The 23,500-nt window shown below is 45.3% G+C and overlaps 1 protein-coding gene across 1 annotated transcript; it reads right to left on the reverse strand.

Annotated features, from left to right (window-relative positions):
* Positions 1-242: 242 nt before the first annotated feature.
* Positions 243-23,497, reverse strand: CCS (copper chaperone for superoxide dismutase). The gene is made up of 8 exons (XM_060758383.2): positions 23,390-23,497; positions 15,991-16,063; positions 12,304-12,441; positions 6,734-6,905; positions 5,615-5,675; positions 3,758-3,835; positions 3,495-3,598; positions 243-869 (listed from the first exon to the last, which is right to left on the reverse strand). Exons 1-8 carry the CDS (start codon positions 23,429-23,431, stop codon positions 716-718), a joined length of 822 nt encoding a protein of 273 aa, XP_060614366.2. The 5' UTR covers positions 23,432-23,497; the 3' UTR covers positions 243-715.
* Positions 23,498-23,500: the final 3 nt, after the last annotated feature.

Below are 23,500 nucleotides of genomic sequence, written 5' to 3' on the forward strand. Positions count from 1 at the left end.
CCATCCAGTCCAACCCCATTCTGCCAAGAAGCAGGAATATTGCATTCAAATCACCCCTGACAGATGGCCATCCAGCCTCTGCTTAAAAGCTTCCAAAGAAGGAGCCTCCACCACACTCCGGGACAGAGAGTTCCACTGCTGAACGGCTCTCACAGTCAGGAAGTTCTTTAATGATCGCCCCTCTAGATCCTTTCTGAGACTTTTTTGCGAAAAGGCACATCATTGCTGGGAGAAACACCAAATATCAGAAAGTTGGTTTTATTTTCCGTTTGTATACAAGTACATCAGCTCCATTCAAAATCTCTTTTTTTGCTTTTTTCATCAATAAGCAAGATTCAACAGGGTTCATTTTGGAAGTCTCTCTAGAAAAAGTACAGCTTTTTGCAGTCAGATGCAAAATAAAGACGGAAAGTGGATTAAAAAAAGTAGAACGAAAGAGATACGATTTCAAAGCGTCTCGTTCTTAGTACGAAATAAGATGGAATGTGCCTTTTCCCCAACATTACTGCCGTCTGCCATAGCTTAATGCCTTAGCAGCGTGTTGAACTACAATTCCCATCGCTCTCCTACCAGCAATGATTGGGATTGAACTGCCAGGTTGGGGAAGGCTCTTTTATGGGGACGGGAAGCTATCACCATCATATGCATTCTCAATTACTGTTATGGCCACTCTCTTTCTGAAAATCCTACCATATAAGACCCAAAGCTTGGCATTCTAGAGATGTGGGGCCAGTGGGTTGCCAGTCTTCTTCCCCAAAAGCGCCATGGGCCGCTCTCGCTCCTCCCAAAGCGTCACTCCGTCGCAGGTGCAGATCTTCTTGGGATTTTGGAAGAGGCCGGAGGAACGGGCAATGATCCCACAGGCCACTCTGCAAAGGTAAGGCAAGACAGAATAATAATAATAATAATAATAATAATAGGATTTAAAGCTCGAACTGCAAAAACTCTGGCACAAACCAGTGGTGATCGACACACTGGGTGCAGTGCCTAAAGACCTTGGCCTGCACTTAAACACAATCGGCGCTGACAAAATTACCATCTGCCAGCTGCAAAAGGCCACCTTATTGGGATCTGCACGCATTATTCGCCGATACATCACACAGTCATAGAATCAAAGAGTTGGAAGAGACCTCATGGGCCATCCAGTCCAACCCCATTCTGCCAAGAAGCAGGAATATTGCATTCAAATCACCCCTGACAGATGGCCACCCAGCCTCTGTTTAAAAGCTTCCAAAGAAGGAGCCTCCACCACACTCCGGGGCAGAGAGTTCCACTGCTGAACGGCTCTCACAGTCAGGAAGTTTATCTAGAGTTGGAAGAGAATTCCTGGGCCATCTAGTCCAACCCCATTCTGCCAAGAAGTAGGAAAATTGCATTCAAATCACCCCTGACAGATGGCCACCCAGCCTCTGTTTCAAAGCTTCCAAAGAAGGAGCCCCCCACCACACTCTGGGGCAGAGAGTTCCACTGCTGAACGGCTCTCATAGTCAGGAAGTTCTTCCTAATGTTCAGATGGAATCACCTCTCTTGTAGTTTGAAGCCATTGTTCCGCGTCCTAGTCTCCAAGGAAGCAGAAAACAAGCTTGCTCCCTCCTCCCTGTGGCTTCCCCTCACATATTTATACATGGCTATCATATCCCCTCTCAGCCTTCTCGTCTTCAGGCTAAACATGCCCAGCTCCTTAAGCCGCTCCTCATAGGGCTTGTTCTCCAGACCCTTGATCATTTTAGTCGCTCTCCTCTGGACACATTCCAGCTTGTCAACATCCCCCTTCAATTGTGGTGCCCAGAATTGGACACAATATTCCAGGTGTGGTCTAACCGAAGCGGAATAGAGCATGGGGAGCATGACTTCCCTAGATCTAGACACTATGCTCCTCTTGATGCAGGCCAAAATCCCATTGGCTTTTTTTGCCGCCACATCACATTGTTGGCTCACGTTTAACTTGTTTAACTCCAAGATCTTTTTCACACGTACTGCTCTCAAGCCAGGCATCACCCATTCTGTATCTTTGCATTTGCACTTGGGAAGTGTCCGACGTGTGATCCAATTCAACAGCCAGCAGAGTGTCTGCTGTGGACTCATCTTGTTGTGTTTCAAGTAATAATGATAATAATAATAATAATAATAATAATAATAATGGATTATAGATGTCGCCATACCAGGTGACAGTCGCATTGTGTTTCAAGTAATAATCTATATAAATAAAAATGTCATGTTCGTTTGTGGGATTAACAGAACTCAAAAACCACTGGATGAATTGACACCAAATTTGGACACAAGACACCTACCAACCCAATGTATGTCCTTCACTCAAAAAATTTGCTTTTGTCATTTGGGAGTTGTAGTTGCTGGGATTTACCGTTCATCAACAATCAAAGAGCATTCTGAACCCCACCAACGATGGAATTGAACCAAACTTGGCACATAGGGCTCGCATAACCAATAGAAAACACTAGAAAGGTTTAGTGGGCATTGACTTTGAGAGTTGTAGTTCACCAATATCCAGAGAGCACTGTGGACTCAAACAATGATGAATATGGACCAAACTTGGCACGAATATTCCATATGCCCAAATATGAACACAGATGGAGTTTGGGGGAAATAGACCTTGACATTTGGGAGATGTAGTTGCTGGGATTTATAGTTCACCTACAATCAAAGAGCATTCTGAACTCCACCAAAAATAGAATTGGGGCAAACTTCCCACACAGAATCCGTACAACCAACAGAAAATACTGTGTTTTCTGATTATCTTTGATGACCCCTCTGGGCCACAGCAACATGTGGCAGGGGACGGCTAGTAGTAGTAGTAGTAGTAGTAGTTAATAATAATAATAACAACAGGGATTCGGGGCAGCTTACAAGGGGTCAGGCCCAAAAATACAAACATACACAATAAAATAAAATGAGAACATTAAAATCAACAACATCAGAAAAACAGTTACAAACACAAGTGCACATTTTAAAAACAGGGGAAATAAGGTCCAGATCTATGCATTCGACTCATGCATTTTTCCAAATCTCCCGGCTTGACTGCTGCGACACACTTCATATGGGGCTCCCCTAGATGCCAGCTAGTGCAAAATACTTAATGAGCAGCAGAAGGCCTAAACATTTACTATAAATAATAAATGTAATAATAGAGTAAAATAATAAATGCAATAATAAAGTAAAATAATACATGTAATAATAATCATAAATTGTGTAAAATAATAAATATAATAATAATAATAGGGTAAAATACTGTAAATGTAATAATAATAATAAAGAGTGTAAAATAATACACGAAAGAAAAATAATACTAATAACAGAGTAAAATAATAAATAACCTTGACTCGAGTATACGCCGAGGGGAGTTTTTTCAGCCGAAAAAAGGGGTTGAAAAATTAGGCTTATATTCGAGTATATACAGTGTATTCTAATACAGAGAAGAAATGCCAGGCGATTGCAGCCAACAGTTTCCCCTTGAAAACCCGCTGAAATCATCTCACCTGTCTCCCGAATTTCCCGTGACCTTTGAGAGTGGATGGCATCCACGGCCCAAGTCGTCTTCCCCCGCATCAATCACCAGGGAGCGTCCAATGATATCCTGGACCTAGAATCATAGAATAATAAAGAATTGGAAGGGACCCCCAAAGGCCATCCAGTCCAACCCCATTCTGCCTTCATGCAGGAAAAGCACAATCAAAGCCCTCCCGACAGATGACCATATCCAGCCTCTAAAAAAGGAGCTTCCACTGGATTCACGTTCTACCCTCAGTCGGCCGTCTTCAATCCGGAAGGAAGCTCTTCCATCCTCTGCAGCCATAATATTACCCAGATCCCCGGCATGCTGCAAAGAGAGAGACTTGCTGTTACATCTCAATAATTTAAGATTCACAACCTATTCACTGCCATTTATGTGCCACTTAGACATCCCAACGTTTAAAAACGATGTCGCAGTTTTCATGGCTGGAATCACAGGGTTGCTCTGAGCGTTCTGTTCTGGAAGCATTCTCTCCTGACATTTCACCCACATCTATGGCAAACATCCTCAGAGGTTGTGAGGTCTGTTGGAAACTAGGCAAGTGGGGCTTATAGATGTGTGGAATGTCCAGAGTGGGAGAATGATGGGACTTGCAGTACCTTCACTCACTTCCCTTGCTTCCCGTTAATATTAACTTCCCGTTAATATTGCTTTTAACTGTTCTGGAAGCATTCTCTCCTGACATTTCACCCACATCTATGGCAAACATCCTCAGAGGTTGTGAGGTCTGTTGGAAACTAGGCAAGTGGGGCTTATAGATGTGTGGAATGCCCAGAGTGGGAGAATGATGGGACTTGCAGTACCTCCACTCACTTCCCTTGCTTCCCGTTAATATTAACTTCCCGTTAATATTGCTTTTAACTGTTTAATTTGCTTTAGATGTTGTATTGTGTTGTGTTTTGAGGCCTTGGCCTTTGTAAGCCACATCGAGTCCTTCGGGAGGTGCTAGCGGGGTACAAATAAAGTTAATAATAATAATAATAAATAATTGTCTGTTGGAGGCAAGTGTGAATGTTGCAAATGGTCACCTTGATTAGCATTGAATGGCTTTGCAGCTTTAAAGCCTGACTGCTCCCTGCCTGGGGCAATCCTTTGTGGGGAGGTGTTAGCTGGCCATCATTCCACAGGTATATATACCCCATTTGCCTCGTTTCATGGAATCCTAGAGTTGGAAGAGATCTCGTGAGCCACCCAGTCCAACCCATTCTGCCAAGAAGCAGGACAATCGTGTTCAAAGCACCCCCAACAGATGGCCATCCAACCTCTGTTTAAAAGCCTCCTTAGAAGGAGCCTCCATCACAATTTGGGGTAGAGAGTTCCACTGCTGAACAGCTCTCACAGTCAGAAAGTTCTTCCTCATGTTCAGGTGGAATTTTCTTTCCTGTAGTTTGAAGCCATTGTTCCATTGCGTCCTAGTCTCCAGGGCAGCAGGAAAAAAAGCTTGCTCCCTCCTTCCTATGACTTCCCCTCACATATATATACATGGCCCTCATCATGTCTCCTCTCAGCCTTCTCTTCTTCAGGCTAAACATGCCCAGCTCTTTAAGCCGCTCCTCATAGGGCTTTTTCTCCAGACCCTTGATCATTTGAGTCGCCCTTCTCTGGACACATTCCAGCTTCTCAATATCTCTCTTCAATTGTGATGCCTAGAATTGGACACTATTCCAGATGTGAACCAAGGCAGAATAGAGGGTTGAGCATGACTTCCATAGATCTAGACACTAGACTCCTATTGATGCAGGTCAAAATCCCATTGGCTTTTTTTGCCGCCACATCACATTGTTGGCTCATGTTTAACTTCTTGTCCACAAGACTCCAAGATCTTTTTCACACGTACTGATCTTGAGCCAGGCATTGTCTCCCATTCTGTATTTTTGTATTTTATTTTTTCTGCCTAAGTGGAGTCTCTTGCATTTCTCCCTGTTGAACTTCATTTTGTTAGTTTTGGCCAATCACCTCTCTAATCTGTGAAGATCATCAGTTTCCAACAGATCTCTCAACCTCTGTGGGTGCCAGCCCTAGATGTGGGCATCTCTATGCTTCCAGATCTCATTGAAGAAGTGCAAAGTAATGTGCACAACTGACCCGGTGTTCATCCTGCGGTCCTCCGTGGCATTCCCCATCGGGGTTGAAATGGTCCCCACAGCTGCGTGGAAACAAAGAGGAAATTAGATATTCTATAGAAGACAAGTCTCCTGTGATGAATCTAACCTTTTTGCCAGGAAGGCCGAAGCCTGGAAAGTCAGTAGCTGACATGTTGAGAGATAGGCAGGAGAGCTAAGAGGCAAGAGGGAGGAGTCAGCCGACTCCTGATTGGCTAGAGCAGTCAGGGGAGGAGTTAGCTTTTAGAGGGAAAAAGGCTGTGTCTTTTTGACAAGCTGAGGAGAAGGGCTTTAAACATTGAAGAGTGTAGAAGGATAGTTAGGAAGAGGGAGCTGAGAGGAATTTAGACAGAGAGAACTTTTGAAGTGAGCCTTGGAATTAGAGCATAGGGAAGGCAAAGGTTCCTGAATCACTGTACTTAGGAGGGTCAGTGTAGGAAAGCCTGTTTGCTCTGTGAGGCAGTCAGTGGGCTGTTCTCAGGGACACACTGTGTCAGAGTTAGTGAACAGTGTGAAGCAAGGAACTCACAGGAGACAAAAGTTAAAGTCTTAAGAGAAGACTATCTGTCTAACCAGCTAAGCCTCTGAAACGCATTACGCTTTTGTGCCACTCTTATTAAGAGTTGATTTGTTCACCAAGTTTAAATAAACCTGTTATTGATTCATTTTAAACTGGTGTCTGCCTCGGTCTGTGTAACCCATTAGATCTCAGCTAGTTCAAAGACAAATCCATTTCAGAACAAAGGGCTTGAACCTAATTTACCAATTTCACATTCACACTTATGTTTTCCTCAGACATATAATTGAGGTGGCGGCGGCGAATCTACCTATTACATCGGTCATTTACATCGTTAGCACAGTTGGTCACTTAACAGTATTACTGAGGCGGGATAAGAGAGTCTTTCCCCCTCATCATAGTCATTTATCCTGGTTAAAGTAGTGTCCAGCTGAACGTTAAACCCTTCACACTGGTGACCAGAGGTGGTATTGCCTTCCCCCTCTGTCCAAGATTGTCGTTCATCTTTGTTATATCTCCAAACATGGACGCTATTCACAAAGCTCAAAGGGACTCCAGAACACCCCCCCCCCTGCATTTTTTTACCTGTCGCAGGTGTCGCTGAGGTCTCCAAACTCGTGGACATGTAGGCCGTGTGGTCCCGGCTCCAGCCCATCGACGGTCCCGTCCACTAGGCATTTCTCGGGGGAGACCTGCAAGAACCTCACCACCCCCTGGATCGGGCCAAGGCCGGATACCATGGCCACGGCCGCATTGCCTGATGGTGTTAAGAAGGAAAATACAGGGTTACACAAATCCAAATATCCTGTAATTTGACTTTTTTTTGTGCTGGTCAATGACCGAAATAAATGATTTGATTTGACATTTCTTTACTCTCTATTAAATATTTTTGATGCAAGGGTTCCGTTATATAGGAAATGAGGGTAATGGCCTATTTGTTTCGAAGCCAATTGGCAGAAAAGAGGAGAGCTGAAGCCTAGAGCCCTTGATATTTTAATCGTGTTATGAAGTGGCATTGTGTTGTTATTGTATGTTAACACGTGTTGTGAACCGGTCCGAATCCCTCTTTGAAGGTGAGAGGGTCGGTATATAAAACCTCGAAATAAATAAATAATTGTAGGATTTATTAACGTTCTGTCCAAAGCTTTGCATATTTATTTATTTATTTATTTATTATTTCCTGCATAATTAATTAATTAATTAATTAATTATTTCCTGCATTATCTCCCTATGAGGGGACTCAAAGCAGTTTCCAACACAGGTAAAGGTTTCCCATGATATTAAGTCTAGTCGTGTCCGACTGGGGAGCGGTGCTCATTTCTGTTTCTAAGCCAAAGAGCCGGCGTTATCCGTAGACACCTCAAGGTGATGGGGACAGCATGACTGCATGGAGTGCCGTTACCTTCCCGCAGAATCGGTATCTATTGATCTACTCATATTTGCATGCTTTCTAACTGCTAGGTTAGCAGAAGCTGGGGTAACTGCAGGAGCTCACTCCACTCCCCAGATTCGAACTGCTGACCTTTTGGTCAGCAAGTTGAGTAGCTTGGCGGCATTTTTGTTCTATGTAAATGATTAATCCGGCAACATGGGAACAAAGACATAAGGAAAACACTGCCTAGTAAAAGTAAATCATAGAATCAAAGAGTTGGAAGAGACCTCGTGGGCCATCCAGTCCAACCCCATTCTGCCAAGAAGCAGGAATATTGCATTCAAATCACCCCTGACAGATGGCCATCCAGCCTCTGTTTAAAAGCTTCCAAAGAAGGGGCCTCCACCACACTCCGGGGCAGAGAGTTCCACTGCTGAACGGCTCTCACAGTCAGGAAGTTCTTCCTCGTGTTCAGATGGAATCTCCTCTCTTGTAGTTTGAAGCCATTGTTCCGCGTCCTAGTCTCCAGGGAAGCAGAAAACAAGCTTGCTCCCTCCTCCCTGTGGCTTCCTCTCACATATTTATACATGGCGATCATGTCTCCTCTCAGCCTTCTCTTCTTCAGGCTAAACATGCCCAGCTCCTTAAGCCGCTCCTCATAGAGCTTGTTCTATGGCTATACATGGCTATCATATCCCCTCTCAGCCTTCTCTTCTTCAGGCTAAACATGCCCAGCTCCTTAAGCCGCTCGTCATAGGGCTTGTTCTCCAGACCCTTTATCATTTTAGTCGCTCTCCTCTGGACACATTCCAGCTTGTCAATATCTCTCTTGAATTGTGGTGCCCAGAACTGGACACAATATTCCAGGTGTGGTCTAACCAAAGCAGGACAATTATTTACAACAGCAGCAAAATATTGCTATATAGGAGATCTATTTCAAGCCAAAACTTGTGACAGTGGAGCTTTCCACCCGCCTCTCTGGTCCATGGGAAGGATAGGGACGGTGTATGGAGAATGTCAGAGCTGCTATCTGTTATAGAACTCCATTATGCCGATGACAACATAGTCTGTTCCCATTCAGAAGAAGACCTACAGGCCACTCTAAACACCTTGAAGCATATGAGAACCTCAGCCTCTCATTGAGCATCGAGAAAACCAAAGTGCTCTTCCAGCAGTCATCAGCCAATCCCTCTCCAATGCCGGAAATACAGCTTAATGGTATAACATTAGAAAATGTTGACCATTTCCGCTCCCTTGGCAGCCACCTCTGCACCAAAGTCAACATTGATGCCAAAATATAACACCGTCTGAGCTCTGCGAGTGCAGCATTCTTCCAAATGAAGCAGGGAGTTTGAGGACCTGGACATCCGTAGGGAGACCAAGGGGCTTGTTTATAAAACTATTGTCCTCCCAACCCTGCTTTACGCCTGCGAAACGTGGACTGTCTACAGATGTCACACTCAACTCCTAGAACGGTTGCCTCTGAAAAATTCTGCAAATCTATTGGGAAGACAAGTGGGAAAATGTCAGCGTGCTGGATGAAGCAAAGACCACCAGCATTTAATAATAATAATAATAATAATAATAATAATAATAATAATAATAATAATCTTTATTTATACCCCGCCACCCAAGGGACTCGGGGCGGCTTACATGAGGCCAAGCCCAACAACACATCAATACAAGAAAGCAATAAACAAAAACAATACAAATGCTATACAATTAATATAAATCACATATAACCAATAAACAATAAGCAATTAACACACAAGGATTTAAAATCCTATGGCCGGGCCAAATGTCATAGTTTAAAATTTAACAAAATAAACGCTGGGCATGAACAAAGTAATGATATGTCTGATAGGAGGGTTTTCAAAAGAAATGAGGGGAAGGGATGCTCCTCTGCCATCAACTCTGCTGGACTTGCCACGTTGTCCGAATGTCCAAAGATCACCATCTCCCAAAGCAGTTACTCTACTCCCAACTCAAGAACGGGAAATGTAACATTGGTGGACAGGGAAAGAGATTGAAAGATGGGTTTAAAACCAACCTTAAAAACTGTGGAATGGACACTGAGAACTGGGAAGGCCTGGCTCTTGAGCGCTCTAACTGGAGGTCAGCTGTGACCAGCAGTGCTGAGGAATTCGAAGAGGCACGAATGGAGGGTGAAAGGGAGAAACATGCCAAGAGGAAGGCCTATCAAGCCGGGATTATGGCGCAGCTGGCTGAGTGTCAGCTGCATTAAGATCACTCTGACCAAAAGGTCATGAGTTCGAAACCAGCTCGGGTTGGAGTGGGTTTCCAACCAATCGTGTGTAGCCTGTTGTCGACCTTTGCAGCCCGAAAGACAGTTGCATCTGTCAAGCAGGAAAATAAGGTACCACCTTAAAAAGTGTGGGGAGGCTAAATTAACTGATTTATTATTATTATTATTATTATTATTATTATTATTATTATTACTTTATTTGTACCCCGATAGCATCTCCCGAAGGACTCGATGCGGCTTACATAGGCCAAGGCCTCAAAACACCATACAACAATACAATAACTAAAGCAAATTAAAAACAGTTAAGTAGTATGAGGCCATAAAGAAGACTCCAGCAAAGCATTCCAGCGAGGAAGCATGCGGGGAATGCGGAAGTGCTTCATCAGCGTCAGATGGACAATAAAAGCGACAGCTCCCCGGTGGCCAGAAAAGTTAAATAGCATCTGTGTATGTCTGTATATGTTTGTATGTCAAAAATTGGCATTGAATGTTTGCCATATATGTGTACATTGTAATCTGCCCTGAGTCCCCTGCGGGGTGAGAAGGGCGGAATAGAAAAGCTGTAAAAAAGCCAACCCTGACTGGGTCCACCTTCCACCTTACTGTGGGAGAACATGCGTGTCAATAATAGGACTCCATAGTCACCTACAGACCCACCGCCAAGACACTACACTCGGAGGACCATCATCCTTGGGCTTTGAGGGATTGCCTAAGTAAGTAAAGTAAATTTACTTGGTAGTCATAGATCTGTTTATTGTGTAATTAATGATTTTTTAAAGCTACTTTAAGGTTTGCTGCGTAAAGAGCGAGAAGCATGACTGTGAGGAGGTGATCAGAGTGGAGAGAAAGCACACAGTGCTGTCGTGTGACAGAAGAGTAGAGGGAGATGTATTGTTTATTTCTCTGAATTCTGCCACCAACTGGTATAGTGGAGGCCAATTGTTATATGTAATCTATGGTAACTGCCACCAACATGAGATATGAGGTATCACTGTGAGATATGGCAATACAGACGCAGAATGGATGGAGGTGAGACTGTCTCCAACAAAAGATAACTGGTTTATTGAGTACAAAGCATGTGGTTACAAGTTGTAACTTATTTTATAGAACTTTGAATAATACTTGGTTAGTTAAACATTTCACTCTTCCAGGTTAGACAGTATCTTACTGAGGTGAAGCTCTTGTTAATAAACAATGTTTCAGTACAGGAATATCTTCCCTATTTGATCTTTCCTTGATCAAATAAATTAAGAAGCTTATCCTTTAGACTTTCCCTTGACTAAAGAATCATAGAATCAAAGAGTTGGAAGAGACCTCATGGGCCATCCAGTCCAACCCCGCCAAGAAGCAGGAATATTGCATTCAAATCACCCCTGACAGATGGCCATCCAGCCTCTGTTTAAAAGCTTCCAAAGAAGGAGCCTCCACCACACTCCGGTGCAGAGAGTTCCACTGCTGAACGGCTCTCACAGTCAGGAAGTTCTTCCTCATGTTCAGATGGAATCTCCTCTCTTGAAGCTTGAAGCCATTGTTCCGCGTCCTAGTCTCCAGGGAAGCAGAAAACAAGCTTGCTCCCTCCTCCCTGTGGCTTCCTCTCACATATTTATACATGGCTATCATATCCCCTCTCAGCCTTCTCTTCTTCAGGCTAAACATGCCCAGCTCCTTAAGCCATTCCTCATAGGGCTTGTTCTCCAGACCTTTTATCATTTTAGTCGCTCTCCTCTGGACACATTCCAGCTTGTCAATATCTCTCTTGAATTGTGGTGCCCAGAACTGGACACAATATTCCAGATGTGGTCTAACCAAAACAGAATAGAGGGGTAGCATGACTTCCCTAGATCTAGACACTATGCTCCTCTTGATGCAGGCCAAAATCCCATTGGCTTTTTTTGCCGCCACATCACATTCCTGGCTCATGTTTAACTTGTTGTCCACGAGGACTCCAAGATCTTTTTCACACGTACTGCTCTCGAGCCAGGCATTGTCCCCCATTCTGTATCTTTGCATTTCGTTTTTCCTGCCAAAGTGGAGTATCTTGCATTTGTCACTGTTGAACTTCATTTTGTTAGTTTTGGCCCATCTCTCTAATCTGTCAAGATCGTTTTGAATCCTGCTCCTGGCTATGTTTCTCCTGGCTATGTTTCTCCTTTCAGCCTCCTTAGACTGAGAAACCTCCAGTAGCTATTCAGGCTTCCCAAAGCCACAATTCTTTGCTCACACTTCACTCTCCCACTCTACTCTTCACTTCCTCTCTTTTACTCCTTTCAGATACAGAATCAACTCCTAACTGCCTCTCAAACTGTCTGTTTTCAAAACTCTCTCCACTTGCTCCTCCCACTTCTCCTTCTGCCAGCTTGCCTTGGTCTCCAAGGCAATGCTGACTGAGGATCTCTGAAATAGGCTGCTCCAGTGTTACTATAGCTAACCCAAACACATATATATACAGTTTAAAACATGCAAAGTATGAATAACTTCTGCACAATGACCCAGGAGGGAAATGGGGCTGGGACGTACCTGGCACAGTGCTCCCCATCCCTTTCAACACGGCTTTGCGCCCGGTCCTCTCCAAAAGGTTCTGGACCTCCTCGGTGCCAAGGCTGGTCTCCACCAGCACTGTCTGGGAATCCAGCTGAACATCTAGAACCTGGAGACCTGGAGCAAAATATAGAGAGAAGTCAGAATACAATTCATTTATCGTATCATCAGCAACCATACCATTGTATTACACTTCTAACAGAACAAAACAAACACACAGATTAAAAAGAAAAAGAAAACACACAGATTTTCAAACTTGGTAGTTGGTTAAATGTCCTTTGACCAGTATCTGTCCCCTTGGAGTGCCTCTGGTGTTGCCGCAAGAAGGTCCTCCATGGTGCATGTGGCAGGGCTCAGGGTGCATTGCAGCAGGTGGTCTGTGGTTTGCTCTTCTCCACACTCGCATGCTGTGGATTCCACCCTGTAGCCCCATTTCTTAAGATTGGCTCTGCATCTCGTGGTGCCAGAGCGCAGTCTGTTCAGCGCCTTCCAAGTCGCCCAGTCTTCTGTGTGCCCAGGGGGGGAGTCTCTCATCTGGTATCACCCATGGATTGAGGTGCTGGGTTTGGGCCTGCCACTTTTGGACTCTTGCTTGCTGGGGTGTTCCAGCAAGTGTCTCTGTAGATCTTAGAAAACTATGTCTTGATTTGAGTCGTTGACGTGCTGGCTGATACCCAAACGGGATGAGCTGGAAATATCTCTGCCTTGGTCCTTTCACTATTGGCTGCTACTTCCCAGCGGATGTCAGGTGGTGCAATACAAGCTAAGCAGTGTAATTTCTCCAGTGGTGTGGGGCGCAGACACCCCGTGATAATGCGGCATGTCTCATTAAGAGCCACATCTACTGTTTTAGCGTGGTGAGATGTGTTCCACAATGGGCATGCATACTCAGCAGCAGAGTAGCATAGCGCAAGGGCAGATGTCTTCCCTGTGTCTGGTTGTGATCCCCAGGTTGTGCCAGTCAGCTTTCGTATGATGTTGTTTCTAGCGCCCACTTTTTGCTTGATGTTCAGGCAGTGCTTCTTGTAGGTCAGAGCACAGTCCAAAGTGACTCCCAGGTATTTGGGTGTGTTGCAATGCTCCAGTGGGATTCCTTCCCAGGTAATCCTCAGAGCTCGGGATACAATAATAATACAATACAATACAATACTACTAAATAATAATAAAACTTTATTTATACCCCGCTACCATCTCCTCAAGGGACTCGGTGCGGCTTACATGAGGCCGAGCCCACAATACATCAATAATAAAAACAACAAGAAATACAAAACAATAAAAATAAAACTCATAACAGAAAATAAGCAATAAACATTAACAGTAACACAACGACGTTTAAAAACCTATGGCTGGGCCAAATGTAATAATTAAAATTTAAAAATAATGCTGAGCATGAACAGGTGAAATATGACTAGGATTGAGTTTTCGGAGATGGATGGGCATGCAGACACTGGCTATTGATCAACAATAAAGTGCATTTAGAGGACATATTGCCGGGAGTTTCCTTATTCTGGGAAGGCACACTGGAACAATCACGTTTTCAGGCTCCTCCTAAAGACTGCCAGAGTTGGGGCATGCCTGATGTTCTTGGGGAGTGAGTTCCAGAGTCGGGGGGCCACCACCGAGAAGGCCCTCTCCCTCGTCCCTACCAATCACGCCTGCGATGGAGGTGGGAGCGCGAGCAGGGCCTCCTCAGATGATCGAAGAGATTGTGTGGGTTCGTACACAGAAATGTGGTCACGCAGGTAGGCGGGTCCCAAACCGTTCAGGGCTTTGTAGGTAAGGACCTGCACCTTGAATTGGGACCGGAAAATGAATGGCAGCCAGTGGAGCTCCTTAAACAGGAGGTTTACTAAATGAAGTACTAAATGTTGAGGTCATGGTAGAATGCCCATCTATCTCTAGGTATTGTCGAAGGCTTTCATGGCTGGAATCACTAGGTTCTTGTGCATTTTTTCGGGCTATATGGCCATGTTCTAGAGGCATTCTCTCCTGACGTTTCGCCTGCATCTATGGCAAGCATCCTCAGAGGTAGTGAAGTCTGTTGGAGTTAGAAAAATGGGTTTATATATCTGTGGAATGACTGGGGTGGGGCCAAGAGCTCTTCTCTGCTGGAGCTAGGTGTGAATGTTTCAAGTGACCACCTTCATTAGCATTGAAGGCCTGGCTGAGCCTGGGGGAATCTTTTGTTGAGAGGTGTTAAGATGTGCCTGGTTGTTTCCTCTCTGCTGTTTAGCTGTTGTAATTTTAGAGTTTTTTAATACTGGTAGCCAGATTTTGTTCATTTTCATGGTCTCCTCCTTTCTGTTGAAATTGTCCACATGCTTGTGTATTTCAATGGCTTCTCTGCATTGTCTGACATGGTGGTTGTTGGTGTGGTCCAGCATTTCTGTGTTCTCAAATAGTATGCTGTGTCCAGGCTGGTTCATCAGGTGCTCTGCTGTGGCTGACTTCTCTGGTTGAAGTAGTCTGCAGTGCCTTTCATGTTCCTTGATGCGTGTCTGGGCAATGCTGCGTTTGGTGGTCTCTATGTGGATGACACCATTACCATTTGGAGCCATGGACAAAAGATTTCCCCAGGCTCAGCCAGGCCTTCAAATGCTAATGAAGGTGGTCAGTTGAAACATTCACACCTAACTCCAGCAGAGAAGAGCTCTTTGCCCCACCCCAGTCATTCCACAGATATAAAGGTAAAGGTAAAGGTAGTCCACTGACATTAAGTCCAGTCATGTCTGACTCTGGGGTGTGGTGCTCATCTCCATTTCTAATCCGAAGAGCCAGCGTTGTCCGTAGACACTTCCAAGGTCATGTGGCCGACATGACTGCAAGGAGTGCTGTTACCTTCCCGCCGGAGCAGTACCTATTGATCTACTCACATTTGCATGTTTTCAAACTGCTAGGTTGGCAGAAGCTAGGGCTGACAGCGGAAACTCACGCCGCTCCCCGGAATCGAACCTGCGACCTTTCGATCAACAAGCTCAGCAGCTCAGTGCTTTAACCCACTGCGCCACCGGGGGCTCCACAGATATATAAACCCATTTTCCTAACTCCAGCAGACCTCACTACCTCTGAGGATGCTTGCCATAGATGCAGGCGAAACGTCAGGAGAAAATGCCTCTAGAACATGGCCATATAGCCCGAAAAAACCCACAAGAACCTAGTATCTCCAGGTAGCATCCAACCTGTGGTCTTCCAGGTGTTTTGGACTCTATGAGAGCAGACATGATGGCCATGTTGAAATATGTGAGGGAAAGTCATAGGAAGGAGGGAGCAAGCTTGTTTTCTGCTAACTTGGAGACTAGGACACAATGGAGCAATGACTTCAAACTACAAGAAAGAAAAGAGATTCCACTTGAATATTAGGAAGAACGTCCTCACTGTAAGGAGAGCTGTTCAGCGGTGGAACTCTCTGCCCCAGAGTGTGGTGGAAGCTTTGAAAACAGAGGCTGTGTGCCATTTTAATGTGATTTTCCTGCTTCTTGACAGAATGGGGTTGGACTGGATGGCCCACAAGGTCTCATCCAACTCTAGGATTCTATCATTCCATCTCCAGCTTTGGTCAACTTCTCTAATGTGCAGTAATTCTGGGAGCTAAAGTCCGAAACACCCGCGAGGTCCAAAGGTTGTGCAACTACATATTCCTGGAATTGCTCCTGCTCTTTCTCTCACCTGGCACTCCTTTCAGAGTCTTCTGAACAGCCTCCACACAATTCTGGCAGGTCATCTGGACGGCAAACTCCAACTGCACAAAAAGAGCAAGAGAGAAAGATTGCTCAAAAGTTTATAAATGTCAGCCAGAATCTCCCTGTTGTGCCACCTCTACAAAGTTCTGGAGACTCTTATTTTGCATAGAATTATGGAAAAAATAGACCCCTGTCTGATCCCACAGCAAGCTGGCTTCAGGAAAGGCAAAAGCTGCACATCACAAGTGCTGAACCTGACCCAGCACATAGAAGATAGCTTGGAAAGGCAGCAGATCACAGAAGCGGTCTTCATAGACCTGTCCGCAGCCTCTGATACTGTGAACCACCACCGCCTCCTCCTGAGAAAAATGTATAATACCACAAAGGACGACCACCTCACCCGCCTCATAGGAAACCTGCTACAAAACAGGAGCTTTTTTGTTGAGTTCCAGGGCCAGAGAAGCAGATGGCGGAAGCAGAAGAACGGCCTGCCTCAGGGGAGCGTGCTTGCTCCATCCATGTTCAACATCTACACAAATGACCAGCCACTGCCAGAAGGGACAGAGAGCTTCATCTATGCTGATGATCGTGCCATTACCACTCAAGCAGGGAGCTTTGAGATGGTAGAACAGAAGCTCTCCGAAGCTCTAGGTGCTCTTACTGCCTATTACAGGGAAAACCAACTGATCCCTAATCCATCTAAAACACAGACATGCGCCTTTCACCTTAAGAACAGACAAGCATCCCGAGCTCTGAGGATTATTACCTGGGAAGAAATCCCACTGGAGCACTGCAACACACCCAAATACCTGGGAGTCACTTTGGACCGTGCTCTGACCTACAAGAAGCCTGCCTGAACATCAAACAAAAAGTGGGCGCTAGAAACAACATCATACGAAAGCTGACTGGCACAACCTGGGGATCACAACCAGACACAGTGAAGACATCTGCCCTTGCGCTATGCTACTCTGCTGCTGAGTATGCATGCCCAGTATGGAACATATCTCACCACGCTAAAACAGTAGATGTGGCTCTTAATGAGACATGCCGCATTATCACAGGGTGCCTGCGCCCTACACCACTGGAGAAATTACACTGCTTAGCCGGTATTGCACCACCTGACATCCGCCGGGAAGTAGCAGCCAATAGTGAAAGGACCAAGGCAGAGACATTTCCAGCTCATTCCCTGTTTGGGTATCAGCCAGCATGTCAAAGACTTAAATCAAGACATAGTTTTCTTACATCTACAGAGACACTCGCTGGAACACCCCAGCAAGCGAGAGTCCAAAAGTGGCAGGCCCAAACCCAGCACCTCAATCCATGGGTGATACCAGATGAGAGACTCCCCCCTGGGCACACAGAAGACTGGGTGACTTGGAAGGCGCTGAACAGATTGCGCTCTGGCACCACGAGATGCAGAGCCAATCTTAAGAAATGGGGCCACAAAGTGGAATCCTCGGCATGCGAGTGCGGAGAAGAACAAACCACTGACCACCTGCTGCAATGCACTCTGAGCCCTGCCACATGCACAAGGGAGGACCTTCTTGCGGCAACCCCAGAGGCTCTCCAAGTGGCCAGATACTGGTCAAAGGACATTTAACCAACTACCAAATTTGCAAAATCTGTGTGTTTTTTTTCTTTCTTTTTTCCTTTTTAATCTGTGTGTTTGTTTTGCTCTGTTAGAATTGTAATACAATAGCTGCTGATGACACGATAAATAAATAGCCAGAATGATAAGGAATCACATCTTATCTTGGACAGCAATGGCTCCCAAAGTGACCCATTTAAGGTGGAATCAGGTGTCAAACAGGGATGTGTTATTATTGCCACAACATTATTCTCCATCTTCATCGCTATGATACTTCATCTTGTTGACCGAGTGGAAATCATCTATCGGACAAGTAGCAATCTATTTAACCTCAGCAGACCGAAAGTCAAAACCAAGGTTACAACATCTATTATAGAACTCTGGTATGCTGATGACAACATTGTCTATGCACATTCAGAAGAAGACCTACAAGACCTTTGCAGAAGAATACGAGAAGCTCGGCCTGTCATTGAACATCGAGAAAACCAAAGTGCTGTTCCAGTAGTCACCAGCCAATCCCTCTCCAATGCCAGAGAAACAGCTTAATAGTGTAAAATTAATAATAATAATAATAATAATAATAATAATAATAATCTTTATTTGTACCCCGCTACCATCTCCCCAAGGAGCCCCCGGTGGCGCAGTGGGTTAAAGCACTGAGCTGCTGAACTTGTTGATCGAAAGGTCGCAGGTTCGATTCCGGGGAGCGGCGTGAGCTTCCGCTGTCAGTCCTAGCTTCTGCCAACCTAGCAGTTCGAAAACATGCAAATGTGAGTAGATCAATAGGTACCGCTCCAGCGGGAAGGTAAGGGCGCTCCATGCAGTCATGCCGGCCACATGACCTTGGAAGTGTCTACGGACAACACTGGCTCTTCGGCTTAGAAATGGAGATGAGCACCATATCCCAGAGTCAGACATGACTGGACTTAATGTCAGGGGACTACCTACCTTACCATCTCCCCAAGGGATGACCTTCACTCAAAAAAAATGATTTTGTCATGTGGGAGTTGTAGTTGCTGGGATTTATAGTTCACCTACAATGAAAGAGCATTCTGAACCTAAACAACGATGGAATTGAGCCAAACTTGGCACACAATTCTCCCATGACCAACAGAAAATACAGGAAGGGTTTGGTGTCCTTTAATTTTGGAGTTATAGTTCACCTACATCCAGAGATCACTGTGGACTCAAACAATGAGGGATCTGGACTAAACTTTACACAAATACTCAATATGCCCAAATGTGAACACTGGCGGAGTTTGGGGAAAATAGAATCTTGACATTTGGGAGTTGTAGTTGCTGGGATTTATAGCTCACCTACAATCAAAGAGCATTCTGAACCTAACCAACGATGGAATTGTACCAAACATGGCACACAGTTCTCCCATGACCAACAAAAAATACTGGAAGGGTTTGGTGGGCAGTGTCCTTTAATTTTGGAGTTCTAGTTCACCTACATCCAGAGAAGAGAAGACAATGATGCCGGGGAAAGTGGAAGGTAAAAGGAAGAGGCGCCAACCAAGGGCAAGATGGATGGATGGCATCCTTGAAGCGACTGGACTGACCTTGAAGGAGCTGGGGGTGGTGACGGCCGACAGGGAGCTCTGGCATGGGCTGGTCCATGAGGTCACGAAGAGTCGGAGACGACTGAATGAATGAACAACACATCCAGAGAGCACTGTGGACTCAAACAATGATGGATGTGGACCAAACTCTACACGAATACTCAATATGCCGAAATGTGAACACTGGCGGAGTTTGGGGGAAATAGAATCTTGACATTTGGGAGTTGTGGTTGCTGGGATTTATAGTTCACCTACAATCACAGAGCATTCTGAACCCCACCAACGATAGAATTGGTCCAAACTTCCCACAAAGAACCCCAATGACCATCAGAATGGGTCACAGCAACGCGTGGCAGGGGATGGCTAGTGTATGTGTGTGTGTATGTGTGTGTGTGTGTATGGCTGGAGTTACACTTAAAAAGTACCTGATCCAACTTAAATACAAGAACCAATCTTGTTCATTATTTGGGGGCTGCCTGTATGCATGTCAATACTGGTTGGTTTGTCCCACAAAAACTCCTCCATGGCTTAATGGATTTGGACCAAACTTGGCACACTTTCTGACTAGGTTCTACCCCACATCACAGGAACATGAGATCTCTCATACGCATGCACGCCCTTCCTTGGCGGCTTTTGTCTGGAGCGTCTGCAGTGATTTAAACAGCCGTATCTCCTGAGGATGTCAAGCCAGCAACAAACACCCACGCGGCTGGTTTAGTTGCAGGCGCCTGACTCTCACATAGGCGTTGCCCCACTGGCCTGGTGCCCAAAAGGAGGTTTGGCTGTGGGTCCTGAGAGCCCCTTCCATGCTTCCAATCCTCATCCACAACACCAGTCCCACATTGGGCACCAAAATGTAGAGGCAATGGCTCTCTGGCACTCCTCCTAGCAATGGGGACACAATGCATGGAGCATAAAAGGTCTGTCACACCCCCAAATGGGGTTGCAAGGCTTTTATCACTTTCATAGAATCAAAGAGTTGGAAGAGACCTCATGGGCCATCCAGTCCAACCCCATCCTGCCAAGAAGCAGGAATATTGCATTCAAATCACCCCTGACAGATGGCCATCCAGCCCCTGTTTAAAAGCTTCCAAAGAAGGAGCCTCCACCACACTCCGGGGCAGAGAGTTCCACTGCTGAACGGCTCTCACAGTCAGGAAGTTCTTCCTCATGTTCAGATGGAATTTCCTCTCTTGTAGTTTGAAGCCATTGTTCCATTGCGTCCTAGTCTCCAGGGAAGCAGAAAACAAGCTTGCTCCCTCCTCTCTGTGGCTTCCTCTCACATATTTATACATGGCTATCATGTCTCCTCTCAGCCTTCTCTTCTTCAGGCTAAACATGCCCAGCTCCTTAAGCCGCTCCTCATAGGGCTTGTTCTCCAGACCCTTGATCGTTTTAGTCGTCTTCCTCTGGACACATTCCAGCTTGTCAATATCTCTCTTGAATTGTGGTGCCCAGAATTGGACACAATATTCCAAGTGTGGTCTGACTAAAGCGGAATAGAGCATGGGGAGCATGACTTCCCTAGATCTAGACACTATGCTCCTATTGATGCAGGTCAAAATCCCATTGGCTTTTTTTGCTGCCACATCACATTGTTGGCTCATGTTTAACTTGTTGTCCACAAGGACTCCAAGATCTTTTTCACACGTACTGCTCTCAATCCAGAGATTGAGAGTATAATACAATATACTACTAATAATATGATATAATAATTGTATATTATAATGGTATATTATTTTATTTATTTACAATATTTGTATACTGCCCCTCTCAGCCTTCCGGCGACTCGAGGTGGTTTACAAGGCAAAATTCAATACCACCAAAAACACAGTTACAATATAAAAACTTCAACATCAATAAAATCACAACAGCTGTAATAAAACATAATTCAATAAATACTCATTAAAACAATGTCCAATCCATCTTGTAGTTGATTCCGTTCTTGTGTCTGTTACTCAGTATTCGCAAATGCCTGCTCGAATAGCCATGTCTTAAAAGCGAAGAAGCCGATCTAATCTCCATGGGAAGGGCGTTCCATAGCCGAGGGGCCACCACTGAGAAGGCCCTGTCTCTCGTCCCCGTCAGCCGTGCTTGTGATGATGTGGGACCGAGAGCAGGGCCTCTCCGGACAATCTTAAGATCCTCGAAGGTACATAAGGGGAAACCTTACTATTATTATATATTACATGAAATAATAATATTGCAGTATAGTTTTTTTTTTTTGTTTTTTGTTTTTGTCGTGTCAGGAGTGACTCCTGGTGTGAGAGAATTGGCCGTCTGCAAGGACGTTGCCCAGGGGACGCCTGGATGATTTGATGTTTGTATCATCCTTGTGGGAGGCTTCTCTCATGTCCCCGCATGAGGAGCTGGAGCTGATACGAGGGAGCTCATCCGTGCTCTCCCTGGATTCGAACCTGCGACTTGTCGGTCTTCAGTCCTGCCGGCACAGGGGTTTAACCCACTGCGCCACTTGGGGCTCCTTGCAGTATAGTGGTAGAGTACAATATAGTAACATATAATACTAACATTGCACAATGCTAATAATTATAATATATTGTATGTACACGTACTATTGATCATAATATTGTAATACAATAATGCTAATAATAAAATATAATTATATAGTAATTATATATTTTATATTACCATACATGTAATATTACTAATGATATTGCATTATAGTGGTATAGTATAATATAGTAATATGTAATGCTAATATTGTGCTATGCCAATAATATAATATATTGTATGTATATATAACTTGTAAGCCACTCTGAGTCCTCTTCGGGTCGAGAAGAGCGGCATATAAGTGTCATAAATAAATATTTTCTGTCCAACTCTGGTCCTTGGAAGCTCTTTCTTTACAAATCAGCATTTTTGCAAAGGCCCTCTCCAAAAAAGCAGGCACATATGGCAGCAAATCAGGACATATGGGACTTACGGTCACTGAAAGCATCCCTGAAAATTCCCTTTTCAAACTATGTCTCCCTCAGCTTTATCTGACTTAAAATAATGGAGGAGTTTGAACTTTTAAAAAGTATTTAAAAAACATCCCTTTTGGGACCACTGTGGCCCCCAACAAAGACCGGTAAAGACCAAACTTGGCACACAGAGCCCCCATGACCCACTCTACATCCTACTGTGGTTTGGAGGAGGGCAGACCATGGATGATGGAACTTGAAGTACCTCCACTCATTTTCTGAGACCCTCAACCAATGACAGATCAAGACCAAACTTGGCACACATAACCCCCATGACCCCCTTTACATCCTGGTGAGGTTTAGGGGAGGATGGACAATGGATGATGGGATTTGTAGTACTTTCAAACCCTTCATTTCCCAGAAAACACTGCGGCCCCCAACAAAGACGGATAAAGACCAAACTTGACACACAGGGCCCCCATGACCCACTTAAGCAGATGAGGGGGAAAAGGAAAGGGCCTGAGGCTGTTAGGAATGATGGGAGTTGAAGTCCAAAACACCTGAAGCAAAAGCCAAAGTTGGCCCAGGCCTGTGTCAACCACTTGTTGAGTTCTGGCTCTGACTTGTAAATCTAAATCACAGAATCCTAGAGTTGGGAGAGACCTCCTGGGCCATCCAGTCCAACCCCATTCTGCCAAGAAGCAGGAATATTGCATTCAAATCACCCCCGACAGATGGCCATCCAGCCTCTGTTTCAAAGCTTCCAAAGAGGAGCCTCCACCACACTCTGGGGCAGAGAGTTCCACTGCTGAACGGCTCTCACAGTCATGGGCCATCCAGTCCAACCCCATTCTGCCAAGAAGCAGGAATATTGCATTCAAAGCACCCCTGACAGATGGCCATCCAGCCTCTGTTTCAAAGCTTCCAAAGAGGAACCTCCACCACACTCTGGGGCAGAGAGTTCCACTGCTGAACGGCTCTCACAGTCATGGGCCATCCAGTCCAACCCCATTCTGCCAAGAAGCAGGAATATTGCATTCAAAGCACCCCTGACAGATGGCCATCCAGCCTCTGTTTCAAAGCTTCCAAAGAGGAGCCTCCACCACACTCTGGGGCAGAGAGTTCCACTGCTGAACGGCTCTCACAGTCATGGGCCATCCAGTCCAACCCCATTCTGCCAAGAAGCTGGAAAATTGCATTCAAAGCACCCCTGACAGATGGCCATCCAGCCTTGGTTTAAACCCCACACTTCAGGCCAAGAAAGCCAGGCGACAAGGCCTCCAGAAGGGCGGCGAGACTCCTTCCCACCTTGCAAGCGACGCCTCCATTCTCTCCTCGAGCTCCGGCCATCGCCGTCTTCACGAGGTTGTTTTCCCTTCGGGGAGGAAGTGTTGCCCGCCGGAGCCTTTTGAAGGCAGC

Source organism: Anolis sagrei, chromosome 12 (assembly GCF_037176765.1).
Source record: "Anolis sagrei isolate rAnoSag1 chromosome 12, rAnoSag1.mat, whole genome shotgun sequence".
NCBI classification, from domain to species: Eukaryota; Metazoa; Chordata; class Lepidosauria; order Squamata; family Dactyloidae; genus Anolis; species Anolis sagrei.